We start from the raw sequence: 26,654 nt of genomic DNA, 5'->3' as shown, positions 1-26,654 counted from the left end.
AAGAACTTATTAAACTCAATATCCAAAAAACAAATAATCCAGTTAAGAAATGGGCAGAAGACATGAATAGACATTTTTCCAAAGAAGGGAACTCTGATCTTTTTAAAACTCACTCGGAGACAACTTCAAACTTACAGAAAAGTTGCAAAAATAAAAATAGCATACTGAGTACGCAGGTTCACCTGTCACTAACACATTGTCCCTTTTGCTTTATTTAGCATGTGCTTAGTCATTGAATCCATCTGGCCATAGTTATGTATATGTTCATACATGCTGACAGATACATAACTTTGTTCTAATCATATGTGAGTAAGTTGCAAACATCATGCCCTTTAGCCCTAAATACAGGAGTGTGTGGAATACGAAGAATAAAATATTCTCTTACATAACCACAATATAACTAACAATTTTAGGAATTTTAACATTGATTCCATCCTTTTATTCTCTTCTTAGTATCCTAATTTTGTCAATTGACCTAATAACATCCTTCATAGCATTTTTTCCTCTCGACACTATAAGCAGGTATTGCATTTTGTTGATATGTCTCTTCAGTTTCCTTAAATCTGAAATATTTCTACATACATTATTTTGCCTCTTATAACATTGATATTTTAAAGTGATGCAATCTTCCCCCTTTTTAAATAAAACATTACTCTTCTGAGATCCAGCTGATGTTTCCTTGTGCTCAAACTCAGGTAATGCTTTTCTGGCTAAAATATTACATATCCACCATGTCCTTCTCAGGGCATGACAAAAAGAGGCAAGTCAAGTCCATTACCCCTCACTGGCAGTGAAGTTTTTATTTACCTGCTCAAGATATTGTCTAATTTCTCCAATGTATAATTCCTATTTTTCCCTTGCAACTAATGAGCAATGTGTGAGGAGATGCTTTAAAACCACACATTTAAATTTTTTCACTTAACAGTATCTCCCAGAAATCACTCCATATCAGGTAATAGAGATCATCCTTGCTCATTTTTACTGGCTAGTGTTCCATTGTGTTTATGTATCATAGGAACTCTGTTCTTTATTCTTTGCTAAGGCAACTCCCCAACATCTCTTTGGACCAAAAGCTAGGGCCATCTGCCTGATTTTAACAACAGATTGTAAACTGGGTTCCAGTCAAGATCAAGTAAGTGCCTTTCACCCTGTTTCTCCCACTGAATGCAAGCAATATCCCTGGGTAGAATGCATGGAGCAGCTACCTGAGAACTCTTGAAACTAAATGGTCATGAGCAAATTGGGGAAGAGAACCAGAACTTGCAATACTACCAAATCAGTAAGTTCCTCATTTGTTTCCCTTGGTACCCACTGGCCAAGACTCAAAAGCAATCTGAAACCTGGAACCTTGCACCAAGTGTGGAGAGAAAGAGCTCTAAGAGAAGCCCTTTATTTCTGTTTCAAGGAACAAGAAAGAGGACCCCATGGGTTAGAGGAAGTGGGGGGGGGGGTTCTTCTTCATTTTCCCTTCTCTCCCACCCCAGCCTTCAGGCAATGCCAGGTAGTGCCTGGCAGCTGCAGGGTCTGGGCTGGCATCCTTCTCTCCTGACCAGGGAACTTTGGTCCCAAGTATGTGAGGAAAGACCCCAATGCTTTTCTCTCTCAATCTACCGGTCACTTAGACCTGGAGGCAAACACATTCAAGGAACGTGTGCTTCAGAGCCAGGAATCTAAAGCCCCAGCTTTATAGCCAGAAGGCCAGAAAGGAGAACAAGGGAATCCCTAGGGGCAGAAAAGTGTCAAGAAGATTGCAGATAGGAGTGAGCTCAAGAAAATGATCCCATAGCTTTGGGCTTTTGGCTCAGAGGAAGGGAAGGTGCAACTATCTTTCATCAACCCAAATCTGGGTTCATCTGGTACCAGCCACCTCCACCACACCACCTAAGTTCAACACCAACAAGATCAAAGTCATATACCTGAGGTGCATGGGTGAGGCAGTCAGTGCCACATCTTCCCTGCCCCAGAAGATCAACCCAATGCATCTGTCTCCATAAAAGTTTGGTGATGACATTGCCAAGGCAACCAGTGGTTGAAAGGGTCTGAGGATCACAGTGAAACTGACAGGCCCAGATTGAAGTGGGAACTTCCACGTCTGCCCCGATTACCAAAGCCCTCAAGGAACCAGCAAGAGACAGAAAAAAGCAGAAAAACATTAAGCACAATGGAAATATCACTTTTGATGAGATTGTCAACATTGCTCAACAGATACAGCACCAAGCTTTAGCCAGAGAACTCTCTGGAACCATTAAAGATATCCTGGGGACTGCCCAGTGTGTGCGCTACAGTGTTGATGTCATCAATAGTGGTGCGGTGGAATGCCCAGCTAGTTAAGAAAAAAAAAAGGTCCCGTGAAGTTGGTTATGAACTCCTGAGCTCATGCCCAAGGTGCACATGGATGATTTAGCCATATATTTTGGTATACCAAAGTCTTTGAAAACTGATCTGAATAGTAAACCACTGCTCAGTCGCTGCACAGCCACTGCATGGACACACAGATGGAGAGAGCCCAGTAACATTGCAAGGCCTTTGAGAACTGAGCTAACACCAGGAGCATAGCCTGCAAAAGATAGATGGGAACATACCTCACTGGGTTAGTTTTCTGCCTAAAAAAAAAAAATCAATATTTTTCCACAGGATTTAAACAACACCCAGAATCATACAATATTCACAATGCCTACATGTAATTCAAAATTACTTGACATACCAAAAACCAAGAAAATATCAATGTCTCACAAGGGAGGAGACAAGAGAAGATACCAACTCTGAGATGGCATGGATTTTGTCTTTTGGGGTTTTTTTTAAATATTTTTTTAAGTTTATTTATTTATTGAGAGAGAGAAAGAGTGAGCAAGCCAGCGAGGGGCAGAGAAAGAGGGAGAGAGAATCCCAAGAAGACTCCATGCTGTCAGCACAGAGCCCAATGTGGGGTTTGATCCCACAAACCATGAGATGATGACCTGAGCCATATCCAAGGTCATACACTTAACCAACTGAGCCACCCAGGCACCCCAAGATTTTGAAATAACTAGACAGATGCTTTAAAGCAATTATAATAATGGGGCTCCAAGAAGGAAGAGTGACTACTTTTGAAAGTTATGTAAAGATAGGAAGTCTCAGTAGAGAAGTAAAAATTATTTTTTAAAAAAGAACCAAATGGAAATTTTGGAACTGGAAAATGAAATAGCAAATAGATTACTCAATGGTCTTAATATCACAATGGAAATGACAGGGAAAAATGAGAAGTGAGTACATTTGAAGGTAATAAATAAAACCCAATCGGAGTAACAAAGAGAAAAAATTGAAAAAGAAAAGTGAACAGAGCCCTGGGGACCTATGAGACAATATTAAAAGATCTAATACTCATATCATGATCCCAGAAAGAAAGGAGAAAAATATGGGTGAAGAAAATATATTTAAAAGAATAATGGCTGAAAACTTGCCAAAATTGGCCAACTAAATACACTTACAGATTCAAGAAACTCAGCAAACTAAAAACAAGATAAACACAAGAAAACTCACACCCAGACACATCATAACCAAACTTCCAAAACCTAAAGATAGAGGAAAAGATCTTGAAGAAACCAGAGAAGAACAAAAGATAACATATGAGGGGAAAGCATTAGAATGGGTGTGAATTTCTCAAACCAGGCCAGAAGGAAGCAGAACAAAATTTTTAATCTCTGAAAAAAAGAAAAAGGAATCACCTGGAATTGTATATTCAGTAAAAATATCCTTCAGGAATGAGGGCAAAATTAAGGTAAGACATTCTCTGATGGAGAGGAACTAAGGGTTTCTTGCCAACAGACCTCTAAAAAAGAAAGTTGAAGCAAATTCCTCAGATCGAAGGCAAATGATGTAGAGAAAGTTGGAACCTCAGGAATCAAGGAAGAGCAACAGAAATGGTAAATACGTGGATATTCGTATAATCGACTGCTTTTCTCCTCTTCAGTTCTTTAGAATATGTTTGACAGTTGGCAGAAAAAATTTTTACATTGTCTGACAGCGTTTTCTTTTTTTTTAAGTTTTTATTTTAATTCCAGTTAGTTAACATAGTGTTATATTACTTTCAGGTGTACAACACAGTGATTCAACAATTCTGTACATCACTCGGTGCTCATCACAAGTGCACTTCTGAATCCCTGTCACCCATTTAACCCATCCCCCCACCCACCTCCCCTCTGGTACCCATCAGCTTGTTCTCTCTATATATAGACATATAGGAACAAAACAAATGAGCAAAGGGGAAATACATATTATATATATTATATATGTAAATTCTTAAATATATATTTAAATATATATTTATATATAAATTTTAAATTTATTAAATACAGAGAGAGATTTCTTAAATTCCACATATGAATGAAATTATATGGTATTTGTCTTTCTCTGATTGACTTATTTTGCTTAGCATAGTACCCTCTAGCTTCATCCATGTCATTGCAAATGGCAAGATTTCATTGTTTTTTATGGATGAATAATATTTCTTTGTGTACAAAGAAATATTATATATATAATAATATCCATTCATCAATTAATGGACATTTGGGCTGCTTCCATGTCTTGGCTATTGTAAATAGTGCTACTATAAACATAAGGGTGCATGTTTCCCTTTGAATTAATGTTCTTGTATTTTGGGGGTAAATACCCAGTAGTGTGGGTGCTGGGTGATAAGGCAGTTCTATTTTTTATTTATTGTTTTAATATTTATTTATTTTCGAGACAGATACAGAGACAGAGAAAGAGCACAAGTAGGGGAGGGGTAGAGAGAGGGAGACAAAGAATCCGAAGCAGGCTCCAGGCTCTGAGCTGTCAGCACAGAGCCTGATGTGGGGCTTGAACTCACAAACCGCAAGATCATGACCTGAGCTGAAGTTGGACACCCAACCAACTGAGCCACCCAGGCGCCCCCAAGGTAGTTCAATTTTTGACGTTTTGAGGAACCACCATACTGTTTTCCACAGCAGCTGCACCACCCTGCATTCCCACTAGCAGTGCATGAGTGTTCCTTTTTCTCCACATCCTAGACAATACCTATTGGTTCTTGTGTTTTTGATTTTAGACTTTCTGACAGGTGTGAGGTAATAGATATCTCATTGTAGTTTTGACTTGCATTCACTGATAAGTGATGATGAGCATTTTCCCATGCTCCTGTTGGCTATCTAGGTATCTTCTTTGGAGAAATGTCTGTCCATGTCTTCTGCCCGTTTTTCAGTTGGATTATTTGGTTTTTGGGTGTTGAGTTTTATAAGTTCTTTATATATTTTGGATACTAACCCTTTATTGGATATGCCATTTGCAAATATCTTCTCCCATTCCAAGGGTTGCCTTTTAGTTTTGTTGATTGTTTCCTTCACTGTACAGAAGCTTCTTATTTTGATGTAGTCCTAATAGTTTATTTTTGCTTTTGTTTCTCTTGCCTCTGGAGACTTCTTTCTTCTAGAAAGAAGTTGCTACAACCAATGGTCTGATAGTGTTTTCAGTGTATGTTAATGTTATACAGAGAGGACTATCTCCCCAAGGGTAGGAAGAGGAACTACATGGTTCCTATGTTCCACTTGAAATGATAATATACTAATCTGTTAAAAGTTAAGTATATGTATTGTAATCCTTAGAACAACTGCTCAAAAAACTATTTTAAAAAGGTGTGTAAAAACTCAAGATAAATTAAAATGGATATTAAAAATGTTCAAAGAATACAAAAAGAAGGAAAGAGAAAATCAAGGTACAAAAATAAAAGGAATCATAAAATAGTGACCTAAATCTAAACATATCAATACTTACATTAAATATAATGGTCTTTATCAGGTAATTTCATCTCATAGACCTTCCACCTGTGCTTAAGGAAAGTGTAATCTCATTTAAAAAAATAAAAAAGATGTCTTCCTCTTGGGAAAATAAAACTCAAAATATTTTCTTGAAAGAATCATTTCCTATTTTAACTCCTCCATGTAACTTTAAGCATAAAATGAATTCTATATTTCTTATACATAAACCCAGAATACTTAGTAGGAGTTCATTTACAAACCATTACATAGAATGTCAATTATCACTTGATCAAAAGGAGTTTTACATATCCATTTCTACAACTTGGTGGAAAATATAAAATCTTTGATTAACTAATTGAATTTATAGACAGAGAAAGAACGTGACCATGCAACATGATTTTATAATTACACTGATATCTCCAGAGGGCTATAGAGAACCATTGCTTCCCCGTCCACCTCCTTTGCAGACAGACAACTACGTATACTCAGCCATTCATTTGGGGTTTTTTTCCCCATTTGAATGGACTCTTGGTTTCTTCCACTAGCTGAAGCCATCAGCCGCTGGTTATGCCTACTTGTGACATTTATGACCCTCCTCTTCCTGATTGAGTCAGGAGCAGTTAAGTGGCTCCTTCCACTGATATGTGGCCCCTTCACCACTAGGGTCCCCTCAGCGGAGGACAAACCAATTTAGCCTGGGGTCCATTACTCATTTCATGATTTATTATTTATTCACATTCCCCTTCATTCAAAATGAAATAGAACTTGAGATGGCTTATAGAGATGCATACAACGCAATAAGATAGAAATTAAAGTAAATCAGGTAATTGAATGAAAGGAAAATGAAAATAGAAAAAGAAAATCAAGCAAGATGAGGTGATGTCAGTACATAAAGGTGCCCGAAGTTCTTTTGCCCTGGCTATGTCTGGACTGCCAATTTATCTCTGATCTCACTAGAGGCCAGAGCAGAAAGGAAAGCACTCCCTGTCAGAGATGTGCAGTACCCTCAAGGGAAGAACAAGCCACTGCTTAGAACGTACACATCTTTTAAACATGGGAGAAACTTCTCCCCATAGCCTCATATAGAGTAGTGGGAAATGCCCCCAGCAATGCTCCCATAATGAATAAAATGGCAAGTTAGCATCTCACTGAAGAGTAAGTCAAAAGAAAACAACTCTACAAAGGTCTAAAATATTCTAAGTTTTTGGCTTTCTGGTAGTCTGATTGAATTCAAAGATGAAATTTAAATTTTTTTTTAATGTTTATTTATTTTTGAGACAGAGAGACAGCATGAATGGGGGAGGGTCAGAGAGAGAGGGAGACACAGAATCTGAAGCAGGCTCCAGGCTCTGAGCTGTCAGCACAGAGTCCAACGCGGGGCTCGAACTCACGGACCGTGAGATCATGACCTGAGCCGAAGTCAGAGGTTTAACCGACTGAGCCACCCAGGTGCCCCTCAAGGATGAAATTTAGACTGAAGTGTGCTTCTCAGATTTTTCCACTGAGGTACCACCAACGACAGACAGCACCCCCCTAAAATACATAGGGGTGCAATCCAAGACAGTCTACCACATAGATGGAATTTCTTTGACAGCTCATTATTTATCTCAAAACTTCTATTTACTTCATGTAAAATAATGTTTCAGACCACTTACTCTTGGAAGTGTCAGGATGCAGGGAGAGTTTCTTGACTCCTTTAATAATTAAGTGTGTTTATTTTTGGAATATTAGCTGAATTGAAAAAAGCTGACATTGAGTTCAACCTCCAGTTTCTTTCTCCTTGTTAGTGTGATAATGTTTCCAGAACCCAAACTCTCATAAATAGGTAGGTACAAATGCCAACCCCTGATTCCTTGCTTTATGAGCTCTGTTAGCAGAAATTTAGGACAGCATCCAGGATGGCCCCACCAGAATGTGTGGCCCTGCCCAGGTGATTCTGGGGCGGGGGAGGGGAGGGGCAGCGTGGCAGGGGTCTGTGCTCTTCCTGAGAGTTCAAGCCCCCCACAAGCATGCCTGTTTTCTAGAACACTAGTTCAGAGCTTTCATACTCAAGAGAGCTTACTGGCTGTCTTCTTCACTTCCTTGCCACTGATGCAATAATTTTCATTCCATATAAATAAAGTAAGAGATTTCTAGAAAAGCTGGTAATAGGCATACATGGTTTTTTAAAAAATGTCTCCCCAATAAACACTGCAATGAGCAGAAGGAAGCAAAATTAGTGAAGAAAACTGTCTACTTGGAAATTGTAAAAGGCCCCAGCCTGCATTAAGTTGCAGAAGGACGCCAGAAGCCTTCACCCAGCTGAAACAAAGCAAAACAAAAAAACAGTAAGCCAGATGTGGCAACGGTAAAAGACACATTCCAAGACAATGGTAGTAAGATGGAGAAGGCCGTTTCATCTCAATAGGAGTAACAAGCAAGAAGATGGAACATTGTACTGGACGCCTGTCATGTTTTAGGGGCTGACAGCATTTCCAGCAGCAGTGCCCACAGCCACAGCAGCCAGCCGTGTGAAGGAGCAGTGGTAGTGCTCTCCCCTGACAGGGCCTCCCGCCAAGCCTCCAGCTCTCCTCAATCTGTTGACCTACCTTCCTTGCAATAAATCCCCATTTTTGGAAAGCCAGCCCAATTTGGTTTCTGCTGTGGCTACCAAGAACCTGAACTGACACAAAGGGCATGACCCTTTTGTGTTTAACAACTTTGAAATATACATACCAGAAATGTATACAAATCATAAGACAAATGGATAAATCCGCAAAATCTGCATGGACTTTAAGATACCTTTCTCATAAATGGACAGATCAAATAGGTATTGAAAAAAAGAAATCAAAGCAAAAAGAGATTTAGAGCTTTGTGTTAATTTAAGCTAAGTACAATTAAATAAGAATTCAAAATCAGTTCCTCAGTCCCACTAGCAATATTTCAAATTATTCAATACCACATGTGTCTAAAGGTTGCTGTGTTGGACATCATGGATTATAAAACATTTCCTTCATCACAGTAAGTTCTACTGGACAGAATTAGTATAAAGAAAATGTCACACACACACACACACACACACACACACACACACACAGAGGAATATTATTCGACCATGAAAAAGAAGGAAATCCTGCCATTCGCCACAACAAGGATGAACTGGGAAGACAACGTGCTAAATGGAATAATCTGGACACACACAAAAAAACAAATACTATACCATCTCACTTATATGTGGAATCTAAAATAGTGATGTTCACAGATGTGGAGTGTGGAATGGTGGTTGCCAGGGACTTGGGGTGGGGAGACTGATGATGTTGGTCAAAGGCTTTCAGTTATAAGATGAGTAAGTTCTGAGAATCTAACATACAGCATGGTGACTACAATTAGCAATACTGTATTGTATACTTGAAATGTGCTTTAGTGTTCTCACTACACACATGCACACACACACAAAGGTAACTGTGTGGTGACGGATGTGTTAATTCACTTGATTGTGGTATTCATCTCACAATGTATACCTTAAACATATATAATTTTTGTCAATTAGCCTCAGTAAAGCTGGAAAAAAATATTCACCTTTATACCTAATTTTGTATTTGTAATTTTGTGATATTTTCCTTAAAGAGGACCACCAAATTTATATAAGTTTTAGGTCCCACTCATTGTCCTCATCAATATACTGTGGAAAATACAGTGATACCACGATGTCCCCCTTCATTCAATAGAGCTTAGTAGTTACGAGCACAGGTTTTGAGAACTGCGTATCTGGGTGCATATTCCAGGTCTGCCACTTCTAACTGTATGCCTATAGCCACAGCATTTAATTGCTGTAAGTTTTTCCAAATCTGTAAAACTGGAATAACAAGAGTGCTGGCTCACAGGCTTATTTATGAGGATGATATAACACAGTGTCTCAAATGCAGCCAGCACATAGTGAGCACAGTAGACAGTACACATACAATAAATATCAGTTTTTACTATTTTCTGGTGTTTGGGGAGTGAAGAGTCTTTCAGGAAATGCAGGTGAAAAAAAGACATTTTCAGGGAAATGAAAGCTGAAGGGTTTGCAGTAGACCTCCTCTAAAGTATATACTTTATCACAGTATATACTTTATCATACATTATCATAGGTGAAGTCTAAGATGCAAAAAATAATGAAGAGCAATGAAAGTGTAAATATGTGGGTTAATTCTAAATGAGCATTTACTGTATAAAACAATAATGATAATGTCTTGCACAGTTAAAAGATATGTAGAATTTAAATGCACACCAACAGTTGCTAATAAATTGGGAGGGCAGTAAATATAATTAAACTATTCTAAAGCCCTCCAAGAAGAGGGTCAAGCATTGATTATCTTTAGGTCTTGATAAGTTGAGTATGCATGTTTTACTTTCTAGGATAAACACCAAAAAAAAAAAAAAAGAAGAAGAAGAAGAAAGAAAGAAACAGGGTTTATAACTTCTGAATCAGTAGAGGGAAGGAAATGGAATAATAAAAAATACTCAGCCAATCTAAAAGATGGAGTTAAAAGAGAAAAGAAAGTGAGACAAGGACAATCCACAAATGAGGTGGTAGATTTAAACCAAAATAGATCAGTAATTACATTAACTATAAATGGATTAAATTCTCCATTTTAACTGGAGTTAACTGGAGTTACTACTAAGACAAAAATCATTAGAATGGTTCTTGAAATCTGACTTTTTAGTATTTATCATATCAGTCAAAAGACTGCTGATGGAACTTATTCTAGAGTAAGAAGATCACTCATAACAATAAATTTATAAATGGTAAAATTTATATGTACTTAATAACAGACTCAAAATGTGTATACTAAAAATTGACAGAACTAAAAGGAGAAACAGACAAATCCCTAATCTTAGCGGAATATTTTAACAAAACTCTCTCGGTACCTGGAAGAACAAGCCCACAAAAATCAGTAAATACATGGAAGTGTTAGCTAACATGACCCAATGAGTGTATATGGGACATTGCACCAACAACTACAAAATACACATCCTTTACAGGCACATATGGACCATTTTCAAAAATTGATAATATGCCAGGATTGGGCACTTTTGTATATATTATCTCCTCTGATCATCATAAAATTATGAAATAGTCATCCAGACCAGGAATCTTCCATCTGCCCCTCCAGACTCACCCTGCCCCATTCTCTGTCATGCTCTATGTCCTGCGAAGCCTACGTATACTGGGTGCATTCACAGACACCTTTCTCCTCTGGCTTCTGGTTGGGTTCAGCCAATGGGAGGCAAGAGCAGAGATTGTTGGGTGAAAGGAGGGTAGAGTCAGGGCATTTCCTGTCCCTGCCTCCTCCCTGTGGGGTTGCTGAGGATGACTGCTCCATCTTCTCCACCTATGTCTGCTGCAACCAGGCTGCACTCTCCAGACAGCTGCCCTCCCCAAGTCCAGTCCCTATTCCTCCCCTTGCTGCCTCTCAGGTCTAGGGGTGGTAATAGCCCTTGATGTTCTTATCCCTGGAGGATTGTGCCATCCCTTGTGGGTCTTCTTGAACCCTGCCCACACCTTTCCAACAGTCCCTTCACTAAATTCTCTTCAAATCATCCAGATAGGGTGAGCCATCTGTTTCCTGCAAGGACCCTGGCTTAGTATTAGCATCCCTGTCTGCCTTTATGGAAACATAAACTCAGGGAGGTCAGCAACTCATACAAGGTCACAAGCTGTATCTCCCCTACAGGTGTAGAAATAGGACAATTTCATCTGTAGCTCCCAACATTAATAAATTAGCAAATGTAGACAGTAGTATACCCTGTTAGTATGTCAAATAATTTCTGAATGTGAGTTGTAACATGGCCTTTGTTAGTTTCTTAAATGTCAGGGGCATTGTGCCTTCCATTTAAAGTATGTTTATTCAGTTGTTTTTTCATTTTGGTACTTGATGCCTTTTAGAGGAAGTTGTTAAATAGAGTGAAAATGGCCTCTGAATTTACTACCCCCATGATATTTTTGTCTTCCTACCTTGCTATTTTTCAGATCGACATGAAGTTATCTCCAAAGAAATACTGGAGCTAGACCCATGGGAAAACCAGTGGAATGTTGTAGCCATTGATGTCCTCATGCATGACAGTTACGATGTCTGCCTGGTGGCCAGGATGAACCCCCGAGACCTCATCCCCCCACCTTCAGATTTGGTGGAAGAAGGCAATGAGCACTGAAGTCAGTGTTTGCTGTAGGACCTCCTGCTACATCTGCACAGGAGGCATTAGGAATGGAGAGAGCCACAGGCCCCAGCCAGTCACCCTGGACATGTGTGTTGCAGGCATAGCGGTCCATGTGCATAGCAGCGTGTGCTTGGTGCTGTGATAGGGAGTGAGCAGAGTGTGTGCTCAGGGACCTCCAGTTGGCTAGGATGGACAAGACATTACAAGGCCAAGTGTGGCGACAGCACAGGAAGAACACAGGGTGGGTGCCATAGGAATCGGGTGATGGAGGGACCTCATGCTGCTGGGACTCAAGGACTGCACTGTCAAGGAGCAGGCCTTTCACCAGGGCCTCGGAGGATGAGGAAGAAGCAGTCCCATGGGTGCAGCTGATGGGGACATCACAGAAACAGCTGAGCAAAGGCCCAGAGCTGGGTCAGGTTGCCGGGGCCATAGGCTCTGCTACTAAGGTTGGAAAAGAAGGTTGCAGATAAGTGACCAACACCTGGAAAAGCAAGGACTGTGGACCTGGTGTCTGAGCAGGGGAATTATCTCAACATCCTGTGATGTTAAAGGAAGACTTCTCTCTCTGCTCTGTTCTGGTTTCAGTCTTACAAAGGCTTTCTATTCTCGTGTATGATACTCTTCTACTGCAACGACATTGCCCAAAACGGGGCTAGTGGTGGACCACAAGTTGCCAACAGCTCAGGCACTCAAGCCCAACCACAGTGAGCAGAGAGGAACTCCACCCTGGGCCAGGGCAGTGCCAGGAACAGAGATGGGGAGCCCTGCTACCCTGGCCCACTCAGGTTGGCACAGTGCCCTGGACGAGACTTATCCAAGCTGCCCTTGGCCGGCTCTCAAGTGCATATGACCTTCTGGACACTGGCCCTGGCTGCATGCAACTGGCCTAGGCCACCCATAGTCCAGGCCCTGGAGTGAAGGAGAGAGGAAGCATATCCTTTTGGCTACCTGCCGCCTGCCCTCTTACCCAGCCTTTGCAATATCTTCCCCAAGACTGGAAGGTACGGATGGAGCTGCCTGCTTCAGCCCCCGGTTGAGCATCATCAGAAAACAGGCACTCCCAAAATATGCTTTAGGGCTGACATGTAAATGACATGTGGGAAATCCATCTATTTTCCTGGCCATCCATACTCTTGGAAGCACAATGGATTCAAAGAATGCATTTTGGTAGCTTCTCCCGAGTTTCCCAGTGCACGGGACTCTTGCATACACAGGAGTGGTCAGCAAATTCCCTAGAATTTTCCCAGAAGGAGACAATGCTAGATCGAGATGGCTCTTCTCTGGTGCAGAGCTGTGTGGCCGTGATGCCCATCAGCCCATGTCGCCAGATTCCAGCGAGAGGCTACACCAGGCAGAAGAGCCAGGTCCATGGAAACTGGAGCCAGTTGGAAACCTGCTTCTGCCACCACCCAGGGGGTCCACTTAGACCAGCGCAGGTTGTCCCCAAGTAGGCCAGGCTCTGGGAGGGCAGGGGCTGTGTCTGTCACTTTGCACTTTGCAACTGTGCTACTCGAAGCCCGCAGTGAGCAAAGTGTGCTTGTAGGCAGTGAGGCGCAAACACATTCTCTGTGTTTATACAGAGGGTTCTAAGAACACTACTCACGTGAGTTCAAATGAGCTGATCCTTCTCCACAATCTGTGGATTATTTTTCTTGCTGCAAAGGCAGAGCAGTTCTGGGAGTGGGCAGTGCTGGCCATGGAAGCCATGGTTGCAGAGAGCCCCCCACAGGTCTGTTTCCCCAACTTCCTCTTAGCAGAACCACGGTGCCTGCTGCACACACACACTAGAAGCTGCCACATTTCCGTGTGTCAAGGAGGCCTGTTCGGCACGTCGTGATCCATCTTCTAGAGGCACTGGGTTCAAGATCTCGGCCCTAGTGCCAGCGTTGCTACTTAGCCAGCCGTGTGATCTTGGCCAAAAATAACCTTTTCTAAAGCCTCATTTTCCCCACATGAAGGATGGGAAGAAAAATCATTTCTAGGGTTGGTGTGAGGACCGAGTGAGAAAGTGCTGAGCACAGTCCCTGCTCGATACTAAGACAATAAACATCCTTCACCTGCTGTTATTTCTAGTAGCATCGTCATTGTAGTCTGCATTTCCCAAAGCATGGTGCCCACAACAACCAGTACTTGAGTGGACTCGTGAGATTATAGGGGAGCCGTGCATGTGGTGTGAGGGGGTTCTTATCTCCCCAGAGCCAGCCACTCAGGCCCTCCAGGTGGTGTGCAGGTAAACAAGCAAGCCTTCGCTTTAATGTCTATTTTAAGCCCGAGGTGCTTTTTGTCTGACTTTCATATTTGTAATTAAAAACAAGATGTCTCTGCCCTCCTGCTGGCAGATATTGTCAGAGATTCGGCTTTGAATTCCTCCCGCTCCTTTCCTCATCTCAGCTGAAGGCTGTCCCAGTATCTTAGTGGAGGACTCTCAGAAAACATCGACTCTGCGTGAGGCAGGACTTCCGGACACTGAGCAGCACACCATAGTAGGGAAATGATCAGGAGGCTGAGGCTGGCAAGAGATGGCAGCCATCAGCTCAGCCCCGTCTGGTCTGCATCCGCCAAGAAAGCACCACTGTTCTCACTGATCGACTTTATGATGAGCAAATGCTTTCAGTTTGAACTTACAAAATAAAAATGTACGATAATGAACCATCACTTTTATTTTTTTTCATATTGCAATTCCATGTAGATTTCTCTTGAAGAAGGGACTCCTGTGCCCAGCAAGTACTGAGCATCCCGGGGAGGGCAGGGAGGGACGTCCCGCCAGAAGATCACGGGGAGCAAGCAAGGCCCAGAGGCCAGGACGTGTGAGGTGGGAAGGGGGGCAGGAGGTGACCCTGCTTCCAGGACGGTTGAAACACAGGAGGATGTCAGGAAAAAGAGATGAGGCCAATCATGAAAGGCCTTGGATGCCACACCAAGGAGTCGGTCGCTGCCTTGACACCTCGGTTTCAGGCAGGGAAGTCCTTCAGGAACAACCCTCCAGGGTGCAGTGTGGATGGGCAGGGTGAGAGCAGACACGGGCAGGAGTCCCTGTCACCGAAGCTGAACTAACCTGGTAACCGCGAGGTTAGGACAGCAAGTCCATTGCACAGAAACAGAGGGTGTGTGTGGTTTGCTAGCAGATTCAGAGAGCAGAGAGATGCTGGGAGCTTTACCACAGGAGAATGGCCAGTCACCCAAAACCAAAACCCAGAAAATGTTTTCAGGGGTCCTGCCCCCTCTACCAGTGACCCTTAAAGACAGCCACCAACCAGATGGCTTCAGCCGTTCACACAGGGCCCAGCCGGGAGTCATCAAGAGAGAAAAGAGGGGGGGCGCCTGGGTGGCTCAGTCGGTTAAGCGGCCGACTTCGGCTCAGGTCATGATCTCGTGGTCCGTGAGTTCGAGCCCCGTGTCGGGCTCTGTGCTGACAGCTCAGAGCCTGGAGCCTGTTTCAGATTCTGTGTCTCCCTCTCTCTGACCCTCCCCTGTTCATGCTCTGTCTCTCCCTGTCTCAAAAATAAATAAAACGTTAAAAAAAAAAAGAGAGAGAGAAAAGAGGGTTTGGGGTGTAGTTGACTCACCCCACTTCTTTGCCAGCCCTAGAGGCCCCAGCTGGCCCCATCCTTGTTTGCAACAACAAGGAGGCTGTCCCAGCTCATCAGGAAGTCCTGCATGAAGCGGTTACAGAAGCCACTGCTTGTACCATAGCTAGCTTAACAGGCCATGTGGAATAGTCTCGGCCAAAGGGATCTAGAGGGACATCTCTAGAGGGACTTTTGGAAGGGTTTTCTCTGCCAAGTCTTTTCAAGTCTGTGTGCCACTGGGGCTGCAGCCACTGCCCTGCAGTGACAAGGAGACAAACAGAGGCAGCTGCAGTTGACCCATAGATGGGGACCACCTGGGGGCGTGGAGAGACCCAGGTCCTGGATAACACGCTGAAGCCACGGAATGAACCAGCCATGGGACTTTTTGCCACATGCCACTTGTTTCGATAAATGTTCCCTAAGTTCAGACTTCCCTGAGTTACTTGCAGCCCAAGATTTCCCAACACTCCAACCCTCCCCCACCAAAGCCACTTGCTCCTGGGGTGACATTTGCTAGCCCCGCCCAAGGGGAGGACTCAAACAGTCCAGTTGCTGGGATATCTGAGAGTGTCTTCATTCCCTCTGTGAGGGGAGTTCTGCATGCCTGGCCGATGGTTTCCGAGCTATCTCTCCAGTATTTTCCTCTCAAAACTCCAGTGTTTTTGTTTCCTACTAATCCCACCCGCCACGTGTTTTTGTGAATAAAATGTTCTGGGGGCACAGCCACACTCACCATGTACGTTTTGTCTTTCCGGCTGCAGCAGCAGACCCAAGGAGCTGCGATGGAGACCTCCGGCCCGTGAAGCCCAGAATATTTACCATCTGGTCCTTCACAGAAAAGGTTTGCCAACTTCCAGTGCCTTCCATCAGATTCCCTTGACGAGAAATACTGAGCTAAGGAAATACATCCATTATAAAGGAAAATAGATGCCTAGTCTTTTGTTTTCACATATATACCATGGTTCTCTTCCATTCTGCTTTTACTCAGCAATATGGCTAAAAGAGAGGGTTTCACTTTCTTTTTTATGGGCCATATTGCACCTTATCACAGGTGTGACCTAATTTCTCTAACAGATCACCCAGGGATGGGGATTTCACAGTTGTTCCCTCCAGCTGTTACTTGAAGGGGTAGGGATCTGACCTGCTCTATTGCTGTGAGCTGTGGCACCCAATTCCAGACTGGCGGTTGTTTGGAAAGTGGGCTTTGCACGGCACTTAGGTTCTCTGTAGAGGCCGGGAGCCTGGGAGACAGATGCAGGGGCGTGCCCGGCTGTGCTGCATGTGGTCTCAAGCCATTCAGTGGCATCTGGGCTTATGGAGAGACATGACAGGTAGCAGCCAAGTTAGGAAGCAGAGTGGATTCATGCAAAGGCTGGTCTGAGCCGCACTGAAGGGCTCACGAGGAGGGCACCCAGTCAGCACCGAGAGGGGCACCTGATGTGTGAGCGTGGTCACAGCCCACGTGGGAGGCCAGGCACCTCCCTCAGCATTGAAAGACCCAGCAGTGGGTCATCTCCAAGGGCCAGTGCAGCACAGGAAAAATGAGGTCAGAAAGAGCAACCGAAGCTTCTGGTGCCACACCAAACCCGGGGCTCTTCACCCCCAAGGGCACTTCCTTTGAGTCAGAGGCATGGTCTAAGGCCCAGCAGTGGCAATGATCACCGGTTTCTCTGCCTTCGCAATGCTGTGGGTCTCCAGAACCATATTCTAAGGGGAGCAAGCCGACTCTGTGTCTGTAGCATCTGAGGGGCGGGCCCTGGGAGGACGGACCAGGGAGAGGGCAGGATCAGGACATCCCATGGCACAGATCTGACAGCTCCGGCCCAGATGGAGCCACTCTCCCCCTTTCTCCACTTGGCACATTGGAGGGCTCGGCCCTGAGCTAGTGGGAGGCCCCTTGCCACCAAGGAGCTACTCAGAGGGGAGCCTCGCGAGGAGGATCAGAACTCACCCGCAGTGGGGAACCTGGTCTTTCTCACTTTTCTTGAGCCAGGGCTGAGCTGGGCAGAGATCCGTGATGCAGGGCCCTGCCCTCCACAAGTTCACGTTCTACAGGAGAGATGAATGCATATGCAACAAAGGACATCTTATGAGGGGTTGGAGTCTACACATTTTGCACTCACTCTGCCCAAGTGGTTTCCAATCATTATGTGCACAACTTTCAGCCGGAAAAAAAGTCACTGGCTGGCTCAGTGGGTAGAGCATGTGACTCTTGATCTCAGGGTTGTGAGTTCTAGCCCCACATTGGGCATAGAGATTAGTTAAAATACCAGCACACATACTCTCTAATCGCCACCAAGCCCTACCAAAAAAAGTTTTCTGTCTCAAAAGCAGACCCATGCAAGCACCACCTTGCTGGCCTCTCTCATGGCCCAGAACCCCAGGTGCAGGTAGCTGGGTGCAGAGAAAGCGGGGCCAACCAGTTCCCATCCCAGCCCCACATCCTGCTGTGTGGCCTTGGGCACCCCTCATCCCCTCTCCTACCTTTCTGGTCCCTACCTAGACAGTGGGACTAATCATTTCTACTCCACTTGCAGGGTGTTGGAGAATGAATGAAGTGAAGTGCATATCCCCCCTTGGAGGAGAAAATTTCGTAACCTGGGGGAGTGACCCTGGGGCCTCTCTCTACCCACAGCTCTCCAGGGCCACATCCCACACCACCCACTTTATGTGACCTGAAACCTCTCTGCCTCAGTTTCTCAGTCTGCGAAAAGAAGGGTGAGAAAGAACAGCATCGGTCTCAGGATAGCTGTGAAGACCAGACATTTGGACCAGACCGTTGTTCAGAGCTATGAAGAGATTAGAACAGTCTTCTGTTGCTCTGATTTCTCCAGCTCCCCCCACAGCACCAAGAACTCTTCACTCTTGCGACACACTCTTGCTGAGTATCTACCATGGTCCATGCACTGCTCTGGGAACTCCCCTCTTCAGTCTCTCCAGAACATAGAAAGCTAAGCCAAAGGAAAAAAATAAATAAAAATCAGGGCATCATTAACCCCGGAGAGGAAAGCTAGACACACCTTACCAAGCCTCAGCTATGACTGGTGTTTACATCAGTTTATAAGAACGCAAAGCCTGAGCTGGAATTAATGACTAGGAAGGGAATAGGGGCAGGGACATGGGTGAGGACAGGGACGAAAGATCCTCAACAAGCAGGCACCCTCCACTCCTATGCCGGGTGTTCTCCATTATTGCAGGAAAGGGCCTTCCATGCCCGAGTCACTGAAGAGCCTCGGCAGGGCAGCGCCTGGTTCTCAGGAGCTAATGGACCCACAGTTTGGAGGCCCTGGAACCAGCAAAACTCAGAGCTGGCCTGGACGCACCACAGGCCCAACCTCTCACCCGCCAGAAGGGGGACCCCAGGCCCAAGCTGGGAAGGACTCTTGCAAGGCCATACCAGGAGCTCGTGGCAGAACCAAACACGACCCACTCAGCTGACCCCGGTCCCCTCCCCACTCGCTCTTGTGCATGCACGTGGTGGAGAACGTCACTGCTTAAAGACCACAAAACAGCACCAGGTGTGGCCCTCGGGGCCTCTCTGAGCCTCTGTTGCCCCACCTGTAAAATGGGGGTATAGTAGTATGCAACCCTTAGGGTATGGGGGTTAAAAGCACGCATGTAGATGAAGCGCCTAGGGGAATATTGACTCACCTAAAAGTTAGGGGTCTGCATTACCATTAATTATCATTAATTCCTCTACCAGGAAGAGACAATCTCTGTGGTGCAATGTCAAGTGAAAAGGGCAAGATGGAGAACTAAGTATATAACCCGGTTCCATTGGCGGGATGTGGACAAGGCCGTGAGCACCACCACACATGTCTGTGTCCATGTATGCATGTGTGTGAGTGTTTATGAGAGTGTTATGTGTGTATGCAGACGCATGTGTATATGTGTACAAGAGCGTGTGTGCCTATAATGTGTGTATGGCGGTGTGTGAGTGTGTATATATGTATGAGTGTGCCCTGTAGGGGTGAATACAAACCTAAAACTAAAGAAATTGAGTCTTATCTGGTGCATGACAGGAAAACCAGACCCTCTCCCACACTTCAGCATTTCCTTTAGAAAAGTTGACATTGTAAATGCTATATCTCTGTCTCCTTGAGATGTATGTAAATCTCTCTCTTTTTTTTTAAGTTTATTTATTTAAAGAGAGAGAGAGCAAGAAAGCAGGGGACAGAGAGAGAGAGAGATAGAGAGAGAGAATCCTAAGCAGGCTCCACACTGCCAGCACAGAGCCCCACGTGGGGCTCGAACTCACAAACTGTGAGTTCATGACCTGAGCCCAAATCAAGAGTTGGACACCCAACCAACTGAGCCACCCAGGTGCCTGGTATGTCACTCTCTTTTAAAGTTTAATAACGGGGTGCCTGGAAGGCTCAGTTGGTTGAACATGAGACTCCTGATTTCTGCTCAGGTCATGATCTCAGAGATCATGAGATTGAGTCCTGCATCAGGCTCTGCACTGACAGCATGCAGCCTGCTTGGGATTCTCTCTCTCTCTCTCTCTCTCTCTCTCTCTCTCTCTCAAAAATTAAAGAAAAAAAAAAGCTAAATAAGGAGGCACCTACCTGGCTCAGTCAGAAGAGCATGTGACTCTTAATCACAGGGTTGTGAGTTCGAGCCCCACATTGGGTGTAGAGATGACAAAATAAATAAATAAATAAAATAAACTTTTTAAAAATAAATAAAAGCTAAATAAGCTTCTTGACGGTTTTGCATCCTGGGACTGGTTTTCTCAGAGTCAAGCCTCCCTCTCTAAAATGTAAACATTCAGAAGGTTGGTGCCTGTCCCCCCTCTTGCCAGGTCCCAGGACGCAACTGCCTGCTTGTCAAAGGATGGGAAGAATTTCACTTTTCCTCTGGGTAAAGACAACTAGCACGTGGGCAATGGCTTGTGTCTGCCAGGCTGTATAAAAAGGTAAGCTGTCGTTTTCTTCTTTGCAACCTCTTTAGCAGATTACCCATGATGCATGCAGTCTGGTTCAATGCTTATTCAATAACAAAACTGTTTTCTTTCTCTTCTATCTTCGTGGAGAGGTTTTCTGGGTTGGCAAGAGATTTTAATTATTTTCCCAGCAGTATGTGCATGTGTACACGACTGAGTGTGTGTGTATACATGTGTGTGTGCCTGGGTGTATATGTAGGCATTGGGGGGTGTGGGGGTATATAGCAAGATTCCTAAGAAGCTGGTACACTGCACCCCTCCAGGACTCTGGAACTGGGAGACTGGGGTCAGACAGGGAAGGGAGAAACCAAATTTTTTTTTAAATTTTGTTTTAACATTTACTCATTTTTGAGAGACAGAGAGAACAGAGCATGAGCTGGGGAGGAGCAGAGAGAGAGGGAGACATAGAATCCAAAGCAGGCTCCAGACTCTGAGCTGTCAGCACAGAGCCCGAGCCCAGGCTGGAACTCATGGACCACAGGATCACGACCTGAGCCGAAGTCAGACGCTTAACCAACTGAGTCACCCAGGCGCCCCTGAAACCAAATTTTTTCTATATACTCTGTGTGGCAATTGAACTAAGCACATGCATTGTCTTTCAGAAAAAGACATAATTTCCAGTCACTTTGCACTGTCTGCAGGAGGGTTTTCTCTATATGACTAATGACAGTTAACCCAACCACAGCTCCCTACGGGCCCTACATCCTTCAGTCATTTAACCTCCAAAGCGCTTGGCAGACTTGCCAGCCAATCGCTGCTGCTGTGATCACTCCCATTTTAGAGACAGGAAGACTGATGCTTGTCCAAAGTCAGGGGGTTGGGGGCACACCGGGGTGGGGAGTCACACCCAGACCTGTCTCTGTGTGCCAACCACGTGCCCAGTGTCCCTCCAGCGCAGGAGTCCGAGTGGCGGCACCCACAGCTGGTCCCTGGGGACCTACAGCCCTCAGTCCTGCGTCCCTGGCTCTCTCCGCTGGGAGCCACCCAGCCAGACTCTCCCCCGCTTCAGGGCTTTCATCTCGCAGGATTCCGCCGCCCCCGCCCAGCCCCAGTCTCGCCTGCAGCAGCTGCGGGTCAGACAGGACCCGGGTCAGACAGGCGGGGTGTGAAACTCAGGGCAGTCAGGACTCAAGGGCCAAGAACACTGATTACATCAGGCTCCCCGGAGGAGGGAGGTCAAGCTGCCAAACGGATTGCTCTTTGGTCCACTTAAACCCAGGAAGGACGAAGGATGGTAGCATATGGAGCGGGAAAACAGGGCCACCTGGAAAACGGCCTTGGACCTGGTGGCTCCAGCCGCAGACTTGCGGGTCACTGTCCCGTGGACAAGGGCTGCCCCGCCCAGGCGTCAGGTGCCAGCTAGCCAGGGCCGCCTCCTTCAGCGCCACCATCAGGGGGGCTCACCCTGCTTTTAGGGTCACGGCCACGCCCCTCCTGGGGCGCCAGCCCCGACCCACCCTCTTTGCCCCTCTCCGGGAGGCCGCGTTTCCAAACTGCGGCCGCGAACCAGGCGAGGATGTCAGGGAAGCAGCTCCTCCCCCTGGTGGCCGGACCCGACAACTGCCTGCGTTGAGGCGGTGGGCCCCCGCCCTACCCCCGGGACCAGGCTCGCTCCCCAGGCCCTGGCAGGGCCTGCTCCCGACACAACCAGGACAGCAGGGATCCGGAGAAGCAGGAACCGCATCGGCAAAGTCCCTTAGACCTGGTTTAGAAACAGGGTACCTAAAGAAGGTCTACAAAACGATAAGCAAAAAAAAAAGCGGGGGTGGGGGGGGTGGGGGGGAGGTGGTCGGGGGGGGGGATGAGCAGCCGAGAAGACACCACTCCTCACCCCTCCTTTGGCAGAAAGCAGACAAGAGCGCCGTCCTGACCTGGCCTGGCCGGGACCCTCTGCCGCGTGGCGCTCCTCAGGGCAGCCTCTTTGGAGAATGGCTTGGCATTACTTGGTAAAGCTGAAGGTGCAAACGCCCTGCCGCCCTCGCCCTTGCAGATGCAGAGGGAAGAAACCCTTGCCCCCAGGCCAAGGGAGGTGTAGGCATGCGCGCCAGGCATTCACAGCAGTGTTTTTTGTAATAACTGGGAAGGTGTCAGAAAATGAACCCAGCGCCCCTCAACGGAAGAATGGATGGCTACTCTAGGTGCATTCGTGCAACGGAACCAGCTGCAGAAATTAGAACAAACCAGAATACACACATCTGTGTGGATAAATCTCAGAAACATAACATTGAATGACAACAAGCATGTAGCCCGATTATAGATCCCGCATGAAACCACAGCGTAAAACATGCGAAATGATGCTGTGTATGAGTTAGAGATGTGTACGGATGTAATAAAGTAAATAACGTGGATGACAGAGATTCACAATGACCTCAGACAGGGTTACGTGTAGGGAGAGAGAGAAACGCGATGGAGAAAGGCCCAAAGCTGACTTCGGTTTCATCAGAATGTCTCCAGGACCTCAAGGATTCCCAACCAATTAGGAGGCAACATCAGGATTTGTTCTAGCCCTGTGATCTTCACACAGATATCTGTTACATTGTTCTCTATTCTTTCCTACATGTTTCCAATATATTTTATAAAGAGCCACACAGCACTCCATGGTTCTAACCCCAGCTCCCGCGCCACTGGCTGTGTGGCCTTGGCCCAGTCACTTAACCTGTCTGAATCTGAGCTTCCTTATCTGTATCAGGAAAATAGTAAGAGCTACCCTGTCAAGAGAAATGAAGGAGTCGGGGCCTGGGTGGCTCAGTCAGTTAAGTGTCCAACTCTTAACTTTGGCTCAGGTCATGATCTCATGGTTCATGGGTATGAGCCCCGCATTGGGCTCTACACAGTGCAGATATATATATATATATATATATATATATATATATATATATATATATATCATATATATACATATCATATATATGTATATATATGATATATATATATATATGGATATATACGTATATATGTATATATATCATATATATACATATATATATATATATGTATATATATATCACGATATATTTCCATTCTGCCATCAATCAACACATAGTTTCCAGTTTGGGAAACTGTTATGAAGGGTGCTATGAACACTTTGTCCATGTCCTTTGGTGAACATATGCAATCATTTCTCTTGAGTATCTTCCTAGGAGTGGAATCTCTGAGTCGTAGCATAGGTGTATGTGTAGCTTAAGGTAAACTGTTTTCCAAAACGGTCACACCAATTTCCACACCCATCAACAATGTACCAGAGGTCCTATGGCTCCATGAGCTCACTGTCCCTTGGTGTTATCAGACTTGTTCATCAGCTAGTCTGGCACATGAGTGGTGATAAGGCAGCTTTGAAAAACCTAGCTCCATGCCAAAACACACATAATCCAATTTTAAAAATGGGCAGAAGACATACATAGACATTTCTCCAAAGAAGACATACATGTGGCCAACAGACACATGAAAAGATGCTCATCATCACCCATTATCAGGGAAATATAAATCAAAACTACAATGAGAGACCACCTCACACCTGTCAGAATGGCTAAAATCAACAACACAAGAAACAACAGGTGTTGGTGAGGATGTAGAGAAAAAGGAACTCTTGTGCACTGTGGGTGGGAGTGCAAACTGGCATAGCCACTCTGGAAAACAGTATGGAGGTTCCTTAAAAAATTAAAAATAGAATTACTTTATGATCCAGTAATTGCAGTACTGGGTATTTACCCAAAGAAAACAAAAACACTAACTCAAAAAGATATATGTACTTTAAAAAAAAATTTCCAATGTTTATTTATTTTTGAGAGATAGAGAGATAGAGTGTGAGCAGGGTAGGGGCAGAGAGAGAGACATACACAGAGGAAAAAGGTTCCAGGCTCTGAGCTGTCAGCACAGAGCCCGACGTGGGGCTCAAACTCACAAGCAATGAGATCATGACCTGAGCCGAAGTCGGATGCTTAATTGACTGACCCACCCAGGCACCCCCAGACTCTTAATTGCAGAAAACAAACCGGCAGCTACCAGAGGGGAGGTGAATGGGGGATGGGTTAAATGAGTGATGGGGATTCAGGAGTGCACTTGTCATGATGAGCCATCGGGTGATGTATGGAATTGTTAAATCAATGTATTGTACACCTGAAACTAATATGACACGATATGTTACCTATACTGGTATTTAAAATTGAATTTAATTAAATGTTTAAAAATAGCTCCATAACATGTCAAAGGTCACAAGGAGCCCCCTAAAAAAAGCCCCCATTGTCCAAAGATGGGAATATTTGAGCATTAAAAAGAATTATTATAATTGATTAAAACCCATCAAATAAAAATTCACAAGTTTATAAGGATAATCAAAATAAGGGAAAGCAAAAATAAATCTAATTTGCCACTATTGGAGGTAGCTATTGAGTATCAACTCCTTATTCTCAAAATTATTACGGGGCATAATTAAGTGTGATTCCCGACTTACCGGTACAAACGAATTCCGGGTTACCAAGGAACTCTAGCTGATGTGGGAAAGCTCTTCTTTGCAGGAGCATTCCATTTATAAATGTGGAAGTAGGGACAGCTTTAAAATCACAATTGAAATAACTGATCCAGGCTACAATCATCAATGAATGCCAAAGCCGTGGGGTGATAGCCACAGGCTGACAAAGTCTCATCCCCTAGGGAAAAATCCAGAGGAAAAATATACCTTATAAGGTAGAGCAAGCTGTCATTATCTGGACCCACTTATCAGTAAGAGCAAAACAAGCAGACATTCTGTGCCATCTGACATGATACAGAATGAAGTACCCACCACCACCTGTGAAGGATTCTTGCCAAAAATGTTGTAACTACATCCAATACATCCTTCAATATAACTTTAAGTTGTTAGGAAACAAAAAATGGAGAAGCAGTTAATACAATGCCACAGGGGAGCAAGCAGATCAATCCAGAGAAAGGGACTTTCTACAGGAAAACTGGCCCCATCTCTTCCACGGGTCCGTGGCACAGGGAAAACTACGAGGAGGAGGGGCTTGAATCGCTTCACTGATTGTTCTCTCGTCCACGGCAGCTCTCTGGCATCCTTGCCCACCCAGGCTGAACTTCTCAGAGGTAAATACGAGTTGGCCCCGTGGATCTTCAAAAACAGTTTTGGAAGTATGAGTCATTGCTGGTGGAACACTTCATTTATCCCTAACATGAGAGAATAAAGATTTTCTAGTAAGCATAATTCCTAGGCCAACAGTATTCAACTGTCATGCTGGAAAATGCATTAAGTCACATATGTGACTTGATCAGAGTAAAGTGCACTGTGAGAGATCTGTCCGTAATGATTTGCTTTATTTAAATCAGATCAAGCTCATCATTTGCACTTTAAAAGTGGCTTCTTGGGAGGGAATGAAGGTGTTACAGGGAGTACCAGGAAGGTACAAGCAAGACACTGCGTACAACCCAAGGGACTGCTTGCAATAGAACTACTACCGGTCAGAGACATCCCAGCAGAGAACAACATTGGGACTAGCTGTTCTGGGGGTTCAGGGTTTATCCTGTGATCAACACACTTTTGTATAACGGGACTTGAATATATGCAAAATACACCTTACAATCCCCTGTAAGAAGGACTAACTACTGTACCAAACTGAAAGCCCCCTTTTAGGTCTCGTGGTCATCACTGTGACTGTCATAGGCTTCCTTATGCTTGCCTGGGGCTTAGCTCGCTCTCACTTTTCTGTCTTTCCCTCAGAACGGATCATCTCAATTGTTCTATCTTTATGTTTGTTGATTCTTCCTCCCACCTGTTGAAATCTGTATTGAGCTCCTCTGGTGGAGTTTTCATTTCTGTTACTGTATTTGTTTTTTTACTCTGTAATTTCTATGTTTGTAATTTGTAGCTCTTTATTGGTATTTTCTATTTGGTAAGACAGTGTTCTCATACTTTCCTTTAATTCTTCAGACATGCTTTAATTTAACTCTTTGTACATGTTTTGGAAAAGCACATTTAAAGTTTTTGTGTAAGGAGGCATTCAGATGGATAAAAAAACACATGAAAAGATGCTCAACATCACTCATCATCAGGGAAATACAAATCAAAACCACAATGAGATACCACCTCATATCTGTAAGGATGACTAAAATTAACAACAGAGGAAACAACAGATGTTGGAGAGGATGCGGAGAAACGGGAACCCTCTTGCACTGTTGGTGGGAATGCAAACTGGT

At 44.6% G+C, this 26,654-nt stretch overlaps 1 protein-coding gene across 5 annotated transcripts in view; it reads left to right on the top strand.

Moving 5' to 3' along the window:
• Positions 1-14,609, top strand: part of KBTBD12 (kelch repeat and BTB domain containing 12) — a 76,349-nt gene extending 61,740 nt beyond the window's left edge. For 3 of the 5 annotated variants that reach the window (XM_060631925.3, XM_060631927.3, XM_060631926.3), the window contains exon 6: positions 11,764-14,609. In XM_060631925.3, the coding sequence (XP_060487908.1) occupies positions 11,764-11,945 (182 nt within the window). In that variant the 3' untranslated portion in view covers positions 11,946-14,609. The remainder of the gene's footprint in view (positions 1-11,763) is intronic. The other 2 variants (XR_009609878.3, XR_013554085.2) reach the window with 2 other exon arrangements.
• The last annotated feature ends 12,045 nt before the right edge of the window (positions 14,610-26,654 follow it).

Source organism: Panthera onca, chromosome A2 (assembly GCF_046562875.1).
Source record: "Panthera onca isolate mPanOnc1 chromosome A2, mPanOnc1 haplotype 2, whole genome shotgun sequence".
Classification (NCBI taxonomy): domain Eukaryota; kingdom Metazoa; phylum Chordata; class Mammalia; order Carnivora; family Felidae; genus Panthera; species Panthera onca.
The sequence above is the reverse complement of the archived record's forward strand: the minus strand, read 5'-3'. Positions and strand labels throughout refer to the sequence as shown.